This window comes from Onychomys torridus, chromosome 23 (genome assembly GCF_903995425.1).
Source record: "Onychomys torridus chromosome 23, mOncTor1.1, whole genome shotgun sequence".
NCBI lineage: Eukaryota > Metazoa > Chordata > Mammalia > Rodentia > Cricetidae > Onychomys > Onychomys torridus.
In genome coordinates, this window is record NC_050465.1 from 13,751,389 (window position 1) to 13,763,638 (window position 12,250).

The 12,250-nt window shown below is 39.1% G+C and overlaps 1 protein-coding gene across 1 annotated transcript in view; it reads right to left on the reverse strand.

Annotated features, from left to right (window-relative positions):
- LOC118573395 overlaps positions 1 to 12,250 on the reverse strand; it is a 120,190-nt gene that overhangs the window by 76,419 nt on the left and 31,521 nt on the right. Inside the window, exon 5 of the mRNA XM_036173691.1 lies at positions 10,328 to 10,429. Coding sequence (XP_036029584.1) covers positions 10,328 to 10,429 — 102 coding nt within the window. The remainder of the gene's footprint in view (positions 1 to 10,327; positions 10,430 to 12,250) is intronic.

Here is a 12,250-nt window from a genome sequence, read left to right on the forward strand (position 1 = left end):
ACAACATATTACTCATTCAGTACATGTATATATTCATTTATTTATTGGTTGTATTTTGATTTTCTTTTTATTTGAGATCTGCAGGTTGTCACTCTTCTCACTTGCCAGAAAATGTGTTTTGTTCAACTGCTGTTCTAGCATCTAGAGAATATCATTTATTTTGAGATGAATAATTTTGCCCTGAGATTGAGTAAACTCTAGTTCTTTCTCTTATATATATGGTAGAGAAAGCACAAGCAGACAAAAAAAGCAAGCTTCCTTCTTCTGTTTCCTTTATATAGATTGTCAGTAGAAGATTACAAGTACATCTTCCGACCTCAAAAGATCCAGATTAAAAGTGGTTTTTCCCACTTCAAATGATTTAGTTAGAAAAAAAAAAAAAACAAAAAAACAAAAAACTCTCTCACAGGGATATCCAGCTATTTGGGTTTTAATTAATTCCAGATGTAGTCAAATTGACGACCAAGAATAGCCATCACAATTCCACCCCTTGTCAACTTTACACACAGTCATATCTCCTTATGTCATGCTTAATTTCTAAATGAAACCAATAAACAAGTCATAGTTATGTCAAACAGGATATAAGTATCCCTTGTATAAAATACAAACACACTATAAATTCTAGAGTAGGTGGCAATGCCCTGTGAGAGACATTCTTTTAGTATGTCAAACTTAAGTATGATAACCACTGATACTCTCTTGCTTGTCGTTATATTGTATGATAAAGATTCAAGGACAGAAAACATAAATATCTGTGCAAAACATATTCTCAACTAAATATAAAAGAAACAATCATGTCAATTATAACCTTTTTGCGACTGGTCACATGGACAGCTGGTATTTATAACTACCTTCTTCTACTACCCATTCCGTATTTCTTCCACCCTCAGCAAGCACTTCAGCTGGCCTTGGTTCTTTTCTTGGAGGAATGACCTATACCGTCAATTCTGAAAGGTCTGTAACATTGCCATTCTGGATTAGGCTGTTGTAGTTTCTTAATGACTTTAATCAAATGATATGAGAACACAAAGAGATACCCTAAAGAATTTCCTCTACCCCAGTCATAATCTTTCTTACATCAATTGTGGAGGAGAAATCCAATTTCATCTTGGTAATATGGATCAATCACACACCTCAACTCTGTTGTTCCTTTCTTGGCCTGTTGGTTTGCGGGCATCAGAAGCCCAAGGTGGTTAGGGGAACATGTGAGCTTCCAGTTCAATGGATGTTTGTTGTATCTCCTGGCAGGAGCACTGCCTCCCTCTGGAACCAAAATTTCTAGGTCAGCAGAGCTTAAGGTCACAGAAACAGGGAGTAAAAACTTGGTAGTGATCATGAGTGGAACTATTCCCCTTTCCACTCCTTGACCAGTGGATCCTTGCTGTGGAGAAATTTTCCCATATCTTAGATGCTGATTCAAAGAATATACCACCTTCTGGAGAACCCTACCCAATCCTTCCAGGCTGCTGCCACCTAATCAGCATTATAACTGTGTCACTGTGTCTCACAAAGACCACTACATCTTTGTATCATGGCAGCTCCTTCAGGAGGATGGGCAACATGGAAAGACCAGTAGATTCTGTAAATCATGGGCCCACTAAATCACTCTTCTGTCTGTGAAGTGAGTTCCTTGGTCAGAAGCAGTAGTGTATGGAATATCATAGATGGTGTATAAAGCATTCTGTTAAGTCCACAGATGGTGGTTTTGGCATAAGCAGTACATGCAAGAAAGGCAAACCCATATCCAGACTAAGTATCTACTCCAGGAAGGACAAAGTGTTGTCATTTTCATGGACGAAGTGGTCCAATGTAGTCAACTTGTCACCATATCACTGGCTGGTCATTAGGAGAAATGGTGCCATATCTGGGGCTCAATGTTGGCTTCTGATGTTAGTAGATCTGGCACTTAGCAGCAGCTGTATCTATATCAACCTTGGTGGTAGCAGTACATTTTGTTGAGCCCATGGCTCAATCTCTGCTACCATTGCCACTTTGCTCATGAACCCATTGGGTTGAGCAATGGTAGGGATAGCTGGGAAAAGAGGTTGATTGTTCATAGAACAGGTCACCCTATCTATATGATTACTGAACTGCTCTTCCGCTGAAGTCACCTTTTGATGAGCATTTACATGGAACATAAGTATCTTCACATCCTTTGCCCATTTGGAGAGATCAGATCTATCTGCATACTTCTTAGCCAGATGTATTTCTCAACAATTTTCCAATAATGCTCTTTCAAAGTCCCTGACTATCCAGCCAATCCAGTGGTTACAGTCCATGAATTAGTGAACAATCTCACATCTGGCCATTTCTCCTTCCAAAGAAAATATATGATCATGTAAATGGCCTGAAGTTTTGCCCACTGTGAAGATATCCATGTGCTGGTATCTTTCAGGGTTTTCCCAGAAAGGACTTGTAATTCCGTAGCTTTCCACTTTTGGATGGAGACTGCTAAATATTCAGAACAATAAGTAAACCCACCCTCGCCTTCTCTTTTTCAGTCAAAAGGTTACAGGGAATACCCCATGAAGCTATAGATGCATGCTTCACAGCAGACGACATTGTAATGGGAGTAGAAACCATAGGCATTTGGGCAACTTCAAGTAACTTGTATGCCTTTAAGTCATGCTTGCACCTGACCATCTATAAAACAATTCCATTTGCTAATGGACTGCTGCTGTGTCCATTCTACTTTATGTCTTGATGGTTCAGAAAACACCCAGATCATGATGAGCAGCTCAGGTTGTTTGCTAACTTGGAGGCTCATTGTCAAACAATCAGTTTCCACTAAGACCTATACCAGACCAAGAGCTAACTCTCAAAGTGGGAATAGTGGACTGCAGATGATGATGGAGTCCTTCTCTAAAATCCCCAAAGTCTCTTCTGTGATTCACCTATAGGGCCTTCCAAAGGCTCCAAACAGCATCCCTAGCTGCCATTGCCACTTCAAATACCATTGGGTCTGCTGGATCATATGAGTCAAGTAGTAGAGCCTTTTGTTGTTCCTGGGCCCCACTCAAAGCTAGCAGCTTTCTGAGTAATTTGGTATATATGGCCAGACTTAAACACCCAAGTGGGGAATGTGCTGTCCCCAGAATCCAAATAGGCCCACTAAATGTGCTTCTTTTTTGGTGGTGGTAGCAGCCAGGTATAATAACTTATCCTTTACGTTAGAAGGAATATCTCTGCATGTCCACATCCCTGGACTCCTAAAAGTTCCGCTGAGGTAGAAGGTTCTTGAAAGTTGGCTGGATTTATTTGCCATCCTCTGATGCACATATGTGTTACCAACAAGTTACCAAAGTGATTGTTCTTACTCATTTGACCCAATTAGTTAAATGTCATTAATATAGTACATTTAATGTGATTTTTATGGAAGAACAGATGATCAAGATCCCTTTGAACTAAGCTATGACACAGGGATAGAGTTACTATATCCTTGATGTAACAGTGTGAAGGTAGACTGTTGGCCTTGTCAACTGAAAGCAAATTGCTTCTGGCAGTCCTTATGGACAGGTACCAAGAAAAAGCCGTTTGTTAAATCAATAGCTGCATACCATGTACCAGGAAATATGTTAATCTGCACAAGTAAGGACATCACATCTGGTACAGCAGCTGCAATCAGAGTCACTACTTGACTGAGCTTTTGATAACCATCTGTCATTCTCCACAATCCATCTGTCATCTGCACTAGCCAGGTAATAGAGTTAAAGGGAGATGTGGTAGAAACCATCACCCTTGAATCTTTCAAGTCCTTCATAGTGGCACTAATTTCTGCAGTTCCTCCAGGAATTCAATACTGTTTTTGATTCACTATTTGGCAGCAGCAACTCTAAGGGTGTCCAGTAAAAGCCCTCACTCCACAGGTCAGGGAATCAATGTGAAAATTCTACCAACTTCTGGAATATATCTATATCAACTATATATTCTAGAACTGGGGGAATAACCATAGCATGAGTTTGGAGACCCACTCAATCTCCTGTGAGTCAGATGTGAGCTAAAACTCCATGAATCACCTGACCTCCATAAGTCCCTACTTTAACTGGAGGGCCACAATGTTTCTTGGGGTCTCCCCGAATCAGCATCAAGTCAGAACCAGTGTCCAATAGACCCTGGGAAATATGATTGTTTCCTTTCTACCAGTGTCCATATACTTTTGTAAAAGGTCATAGGTCCCTCTGGGAAGCACTGGAGAAAGGCTAACAGTAAACTTAGTTTGGCAAGGTCCATTCTCAGGGGAATCTAGCCCTCCTTTTATTCAAGGTGTTCTGGTTTGCAAATTAGCTCAAGCCAGGAACCTAGCCCACAGGCTAAGATTCCCTTTTGCCACAATCCAATACAGGCCTTCTTCCATTTGTTTGAGAATTTTTCTGCTTATACATATCAAACCAAAATATAGCAGGCTTCTTATCTGTCCCGTGCCTGGAAATACCATGATTGATAATCTAGTACCAAAGGTGCATATAAGTCATGCCACCATTACATTTGCTGTGCCTGTGCTGACCATGATAGGTTAGGCCATTATAGACATTGCTTTGTTCACACTGTCCACTACAATAACTAGGACTGCCTTGCCCTTTGTGACTCAGTGCTAGTCTCTGCTGCTTTGGAGGCTCAATAAAACCCATTGCACTTAATTCATTCAACTGCCCAGCACCATCTCCAACCCTAAGGTCTAGCACAAGGAAAGGGGAGACAACAAAGCTCTTCAAATGTGCTGGTGCCCCTCTCACCATTTTGTGTTTTATAGGATTAATGAAGGGTATGTCTTCTGGCCCTATTGCAGAGGATTAGATTTTACAGAGTGTACTAACTCCAGCATTGCAATTCCCTGAGCCTTAAAATCTCATCATCAACACTAAGTCAAGGGAAATCAGGCATCTCCAACTCCTTTTCAGTAGGCCATCTTTTGACAAAGGCTTTAGACAACCATTCAAATACACCTTGACCCATTTCTTGTAAACTGTGAGCTTCTATATTAAACCTAGATTCTTCACTCTGTGGGATCATATCAATAAACTCAGTCTGATCCACATTTATGTTTCTTTCATCATTATCCCACACCCTTAAATTCCATTCTCCAGACTGCTGTTTGAATGAATGAGCAAACTAATTAAGCTCTTAACTGTAACACATCTCCTCATGGACTACACTTTGTATCTCCCCTCTAGAAGCCTGATTAGCCTTAAGTATGATTATAGGACTAGAGGCAACTACATCAGTATTGTCTTGCTTGGCATTTCCTTCAGAGAAAGTTACTGCTGGTTTAGCAGACAATGAAGGATTAATTTCCTCAGTCAAAGGCAGAAAGCCCAATATATCAGTGGTCGGAATGGGAGCACACCTGCTGAGTATGTTTTCTTCCAGAAAGTATTTCTTCAAGTGAGATAAACCCTTGAGAATCTGAGGGTTCAAAGTTCTCAGTTTCAATAGGGTCCTCTAACATATCCAAGTTACACATCCCATTCTTTACCAATTAATGACTTTAACCACTGATACCCTCCAAGTCAGGGACTTGAATTTTCACTGTATTTTATAGCAAAACTTAGGATGAAGCCTCCAGTTAAATTCTTCTGCAACTTGAGCTCTGTGGCTGCTAGAGAGAATATTCCATTTCAGGGTACACTTAGAAACCTTGAGACTGTTTATGAGCATCTGGAGCTGGATAATTTTATCATTGAGTTTATTGTCATCCTTCACTGTGTTCTGAGATGTTAGAAGTTGGTTAATTTTACCATAGAGCCCATTCTTTTCCTTTGTCAATTTGTCCAGAGATGCTGGGAACAACCAACTACCATCATCATTTTCCTTATTTTTCCACAAATTGTCAAAAGTTTTATATACAGAGTTGGTAATTCCATTGCTTCTAACCATTGGTGAATCAAGACAATCAAATGCGTTTTGTCTCCTTAAGTTTGTAAAATAGTCTACACCATGAATTTTTCAGTATTCTTTGATCTGCTAGGAGATACTTTAGTAACTGGAGAGGCTTTAGCAGCTGTAGATGTTGGCAATTGGAAAGTCTATTAAAGATTATTAAGAAATCCATGCTTATACTACTACTCCTGATACTAAAATCTTTATAAGTCATTGTTCTTGAGATCAACAGAATTTATAGAATCTATCTATCTATCTATCTATCTATCTATCTATCTATTATCTATTATCTATCTATCTATCTATCATCTGTCCATCTATTATTTATAAATCATCTGTCTATCTATGTATCTACCTACCTATCATCATCATTATTATTATCTACCCAGAATGTAATAAGGACTTATTAGAATGGCTTACTGGTCTAGCTAGTCCAACGATGACTGTCTACCAATGGAAGCTCCAGAATACAGTAGTTGTTCAGTCCATGATGCTGGATATTTCAGCTGGTCATTAGGGACCTGCAAAACTAGGCTCTAATGCCAATGGAAGGATGGACTTCCCAGTGAGAGCATTTAGGCAAAAAGAGCAAGCTTCCTTTTTCCACATCCTTTATATAGGCTGCCAGAAGTAAGTGTGGCCCAGATTAAAGCTGAATCTCAGCCAGGCAGTGGTGGTGCACACCTTTAATCCCAGCACTTGGGAGGCAGAGCCAGATAGATCTCTGTGAGTTTGAGGCCAGCCTGGACTACAGAGTAAGTTCCAGGAAAGGCCCAAAGCTACACAGAGAAACCCTGTCTCAAAAAACTAACAAAGAAACAAACGAATGAATGAATGAATGAATGAATGAATGAATAAAAGATGAATCTCCCCACCTCAAAAGACCCACACTAAATTTGTATCTGCTCACCTCTAAGGATCTGGGTTAATATTGGGTCTTACCACTTCAAATGATTTAATTAAGAAAATCCCTTCACTGGTGTACCTAGACACTTTGGTTTTAGTTAGTTTCAGTAGTGAAGTTGACAATCAAGAATGGCCATCAGAGCCTATATCAGCATGGCTTCCCAGCCACCATGGCCTGTATCATCCCCTTCCTGCTACCATGGCCGGCATCATGTCTTCCCTGCCACAATGGCCTGTATCATGCCTTCCTTGTTATGAAGATTATATGCCTATAATCCAGGAGCTAGAATAAACCCTTTCTTTTGCTTTTGTCTGGCATTCAGCCACAGCAAAATTAACAATAGCAAATGCAGAAAGTGATGCTAACAAATGAGCTCAGTGCTGTGAGCAACCTTGTCTGCAACTCTAACAATCACCTATACTCATTTTCTCAATAAACTGCCCATCCTGTGTGTCCTGGGGCTCCACCTGCTGCTCTGTCTCTCTCAGTGTAAAGCCTGGGAAAGAAGCATGTGAAGTGACCCACCCCGTGACGGGCTGGAAACTCTGGTTTCTTCAAATTTTCTCTGCCGAACACCTGAGTCCATTGCTTTTGAACTTGGCCTCACTTGAATTCTTAGGACCCTTCACATTCCTCACTCAGGCCAGGCTCTGTGTGGCTGCTTCAGAGAGTAAATGAACTTTGTTGGGATTGACAAAATCAGGCTATTGACCACCAATGCAGGATTCCTCAATGGATACTCAGTTCTGGCTAATATTTGATTACTATTAGCCTGTTTCAGGATTTGTCATTATTACCCTAAGTTTAGAGGTTTCTCCAATCCAGTCCTGCTTTTTTTCTCCTCTCAGCTTATGGGCTTACATCATGGGCTGGAGTCTCTCTGCGTACTCACCCTCTTCCTTTGGTCAGGCATAACAACTGCCTTCAAACTATTGGATATTTGATTTCACTCTGTTCTCAGGTGGTAGGATCTGGGCAAAAGGAACTTCTTTTATTATTTTAAAGATTTTCTCTGCTTTTTACTTATCAATAGTTTGTAAATAAAGAGAAGGGGAGAGAAAATAGACCAAGGCCACAGGTGAAAAGATTGTCTTTAAATTGGAGGAGACAGGAGGAAAAGGTACAATTTGGAGGTGTCCATAAATATAAATTAGAAACAGAGAAAATAGGAAGATGACATATGTTTGCATGCCTAAGCCAGTTTCAAGCTGAAGGAGGAGGAAAAGAAACTGGAAAAGAATTCTGAAATATCTGTCACTTTATTAAATTGATTTGTAGTTCTGGGATTATGAGTTTAGTCTGGATTTTTAATCACAAAACAGAGGAACAAAGTCATTTATTGCCTAGGAGAGAAGACAAAAATTTAGATTCATTTTAGACCTCACAGGATGGGAAAATATGTTGGTAAGTAAACTGGATAAAGAATATAAAGAAAGCTATTTTATAATAAACAGATTGATCTATGTTAATTCCATAAGAATTTATATATTAGAGACATTGTTAATATTTCTGTATGGCTAGTAACAGATGATAAAATGCTTAATGTACTTATTACTCCCAATAGCTGAAAATAAATTAGGTCAGTATCTAGCCAAGAAAGATTCAAGTTAATTATTTAATAATAGGATTATTGTTTGTTTGAAACATTGGTCATATATAGTGCAAGTCAGCCTTGAACTTGAACTTTCCTGCCTCATTCTTCAGAGTGCTGGGATTACAGAAATGTACCATTATGCCTTGGATACAATCAATTTTTTTTAAAATGAAAATGATCATATACCAAATACTAGTATGTTAAGAAGAGGCAAAAACTCATGTTTGAATAAACTGTGTGATGCTATTTGGGTGGTTCTTTTTGACAACTCATTGGGTACCAAGTGCCCCTGTGCCAGTATGTCCTGAACTGCAACTTACATTTCACAAGACCACCTCTTTCTGTTTTCTAGTCTGTGGAAACTTGTTCAAGGTGAAGGGCATCACTCCATCTTCTGGTCTATGGAGGACTTGGATTTCTAATAATTCAGTCCAAACAAACTCATTTGACCCAACCAAGCCAGTTCAGTGTGGTCCCCCAGGAGTTATTTGAGGCTGCAAGCTTGTCCTCTTCCTCTGACTCTGTAATTAGTGGTGGGAAAGCCAGAGTTGCTGAGATTATTTAGGTTTGAGTGGAAACTTGCAACAGCAATGAAAAGAATAGAACAAGTCATGCTTCGGATGAAATGACTGCATCATTGAAACAAACCCAACATCTGTGCTATCTCAGACCCTCAGCTTTGTGAGTCAGATTCTCTGCTCCATTGTGTAAACCACTTTGGGTCAGGTGTTTGATTGTGTACTACCTGAAGAAACTCTGTTTCAGTAGCTTGAAATTCTAAGACTTGAATTCTGGTGCTTATAGACATAATAATTGAGACAAGTAGTCTAGTGATGTTGATCATTCATACAGCCATTTGTAAAATGATCATGGTAATATCAAGTTTTAAGTTCATATATATATACATATATGGAGAACAAATATAAAATACTTTGTTCAGAATAGTTATCTATAATGAATATGATTTCTTTCATCCCTGGTGTACAACATGGTTTTTATACATAAATGCCAGTTCATCAATTTATACTCTGAAATCATGAGAAATTTAAATTATTTTTTTCTAAAACAACCATGAACATGAATGGAATCAATATCCAAACACATGTCACCCCCTTAGGTTTATAATAAAGATACTTGTGGTGGTCAGCCCTGCCTGACACTTCTACAACACGACTCCGACATACAAGGCTCAGGAAACAGTGAAGAAGGGGTGGAGAGATTGTAAGAGTTGGATATCAGGAAGTCTGCTGGGAGCGTGTGTCTTCTAGATACGACAAGTTATGACATTATGGTTGCCTCAACAAGATCTGGAAAATTCCAGCTCCAGTAGACATCACAGCATGGATGGAAGAAATTTCACAAGGCTCCCACCCATCGATGAAGAGCTATAGGCAATTAATGACTGTTGAGAAATAAAGAATTAGTCTTCTGCAGAAATGAGCCCCTGACTTCATTATCTGATACAAATTACTAGTCCTCAAAACGTGTAAAAACAACACAAAGTGGAATCAGCAGATTGTATTTACATATGTATTAACACATTTGTAGCAATAATAATAATAATAATAATAATAATAATAATAATAATAATAAAGAATACTAGAAATTAGAGAGGGAGGGCCTGGGAGTTCAATGGAGGAAAGGGATGATTTAATACTTAAATTAAGAATAAAACAGAACTCCCAGAATCCTTTGCATACTGACAAACAGTCAGCATCTGTGTGTGTGTTTATCAGAAGAGTGCATTGCATAATAAAGCCTGGACTTTAAAATAATATGTGGTTATGGTACAAGCACTTCTCAATATTGTTTGGTAACCACTCTTAGAATTTGTTTCTACTGCTCATGAGTACGTTACAAGATGGAGACAGGGTTGGTTATCTTGTACATGTTGACAGGGTTGAGAGGACTGCTCTGGGATGAATTAAACTTGTTATGAGAGCACTTACTGGTATCCACTTCGGTCACCACAATTGGTTTGGAGAACTGAATCCGGAATCCCCAGGGGTAATCTCCAGTTCCTTTGAATAGTCTCACAGTTCGCTCACGAACTGCAAGGAAAGCAAAGCATACATTGCTTTGAGTTGACATTAAATACTACACACTGTTACAGTACTGTAAAAGTGGTGTGTTTGCTTGTTGAGATTACATGTCAAGCCTAATAGAAAGGTTCCAAGACATACTAGGCAACAGAATGCATAAATTATACAAAATTCTGGGTTTCTTTGTTACGTTTTTATACAATGTGGTCTAATTGCATCTTTACAACAGATGATGATGATGATGATGATGATGATGATGATGATGATGAATATTTAGAGAAGCTAATATTGAGATATAGAGAGGTTAAGTACTCATGTCAAGAAAATAAAGCTTACTCCTGTTAGGCAGCAGTATATCTTTGGATTCATCCTTAACCACTCTGTCATAGCTACCCAAACAGCATACAGATCTTGCAACCCTGAGTTGCTTAGATCTGTACATAAGAGACTTTATCACAATATTATTCGTTGGAGCATATTTGGGCTTTACCCAGCAGGTCTGCATAGAGAGGATGATTGGACCATGGGCCGGAGTGCAGGTGTCCGGGATGGTCTGCACTTGGCTGTGCTAGAGGGAGGTCTTTTGCTCCACCCCTTGGCATTTCTATAAATACCCTAGGGCAGAGACATTTGAAGCTCGATGGAGTAGGATCCAGACCCTCCCATGTCTATCCTGTATTTTCTATCTTTTTCTCTCCCATCTTCACTTCTAACTAAGTCTTTTATCCCTCATTCCTCAAGAGTCCCTGGGGTAAATAAATATGAGGATTGGTCCTCCATAATTATTCATGGGAATAAGAAAACTGAAACACATTCCACAAACTGATGTTTTACAAGAAGCCAAGAAAAGTAACAGACCTGGCTCACTCAGAAAAATACAAGATCAGTTGGTTTTGAAGACATTGGAAGTGTTAGGTTTGGCTGTACTGTCACTGGAGAGTCCTAAGATCTTCACAGTCAGGTTGCACAGACTGTCATCAAGATAACTTTCATTACTGTAGCCCAGTTATTAATCCACTTTCCATCCTGCTGCCTTCAGACCTTCTTTTCTGTATCATACTCATTGCAGTGTGTGTGTGTGTGTGTGTGTGTGTGTGTGTGTGTGTGTGTGTGTGTGTGTGTATGTATGTATGTGTGTTCCTCATAATTACTGCTTGTTAATCAGTTTAACTTATTCATAACATTAATCAATTCAGTGACCCTTTTGACTCCTCTCTACCTCAAGGCACTTTCCCCCTATATCTACTACAAAGAACAGCCTCATAGATCACAATCGTCTGTGTTCAAAACGATTAAGGGTTGTTACTCCTCAGAGATGGGGGAAAAACATGATTCCAGATTGTGAACATCATGGGCATTTTGCCTTGGAGACTTGTAAACAGTAAGGAAAAATAAAGTATAATTGGTAACATTCCTGAGCTTCAGAAGTAGGTTCTAAATAGCAGTTTGGCTCCCAGGTACTTGTGAAAATGCTAGGCAATTATAAGGATTTCAAGCTATTAAAAAGAATAGGGTAACCTAACACCTTAAGATGGAAATTTAATAGGATTCCCTTTCATAAAAAGTATAAATGTGTTAGAATTTCTAAGTAATAGATTTTGCTGCTTTTTTTCAACCTGCTGCTTCCTTTTCTTCTGTGGATGTTACTTGTTGCTTCTTAGATTAAAATCTTTCTCCAGGTTACAGTGGAAAGATGTGTCTTTTTTGTAGAGTTGCCTTATCTTCAAGTCCACATCCAAAGGCTCATTTGGAGTACACATGTGTAGGCAATATATAGGCAGATTTAAAAGCACATAGGAAGCCACAGGAACTCATGAGACTTTGAAGTGA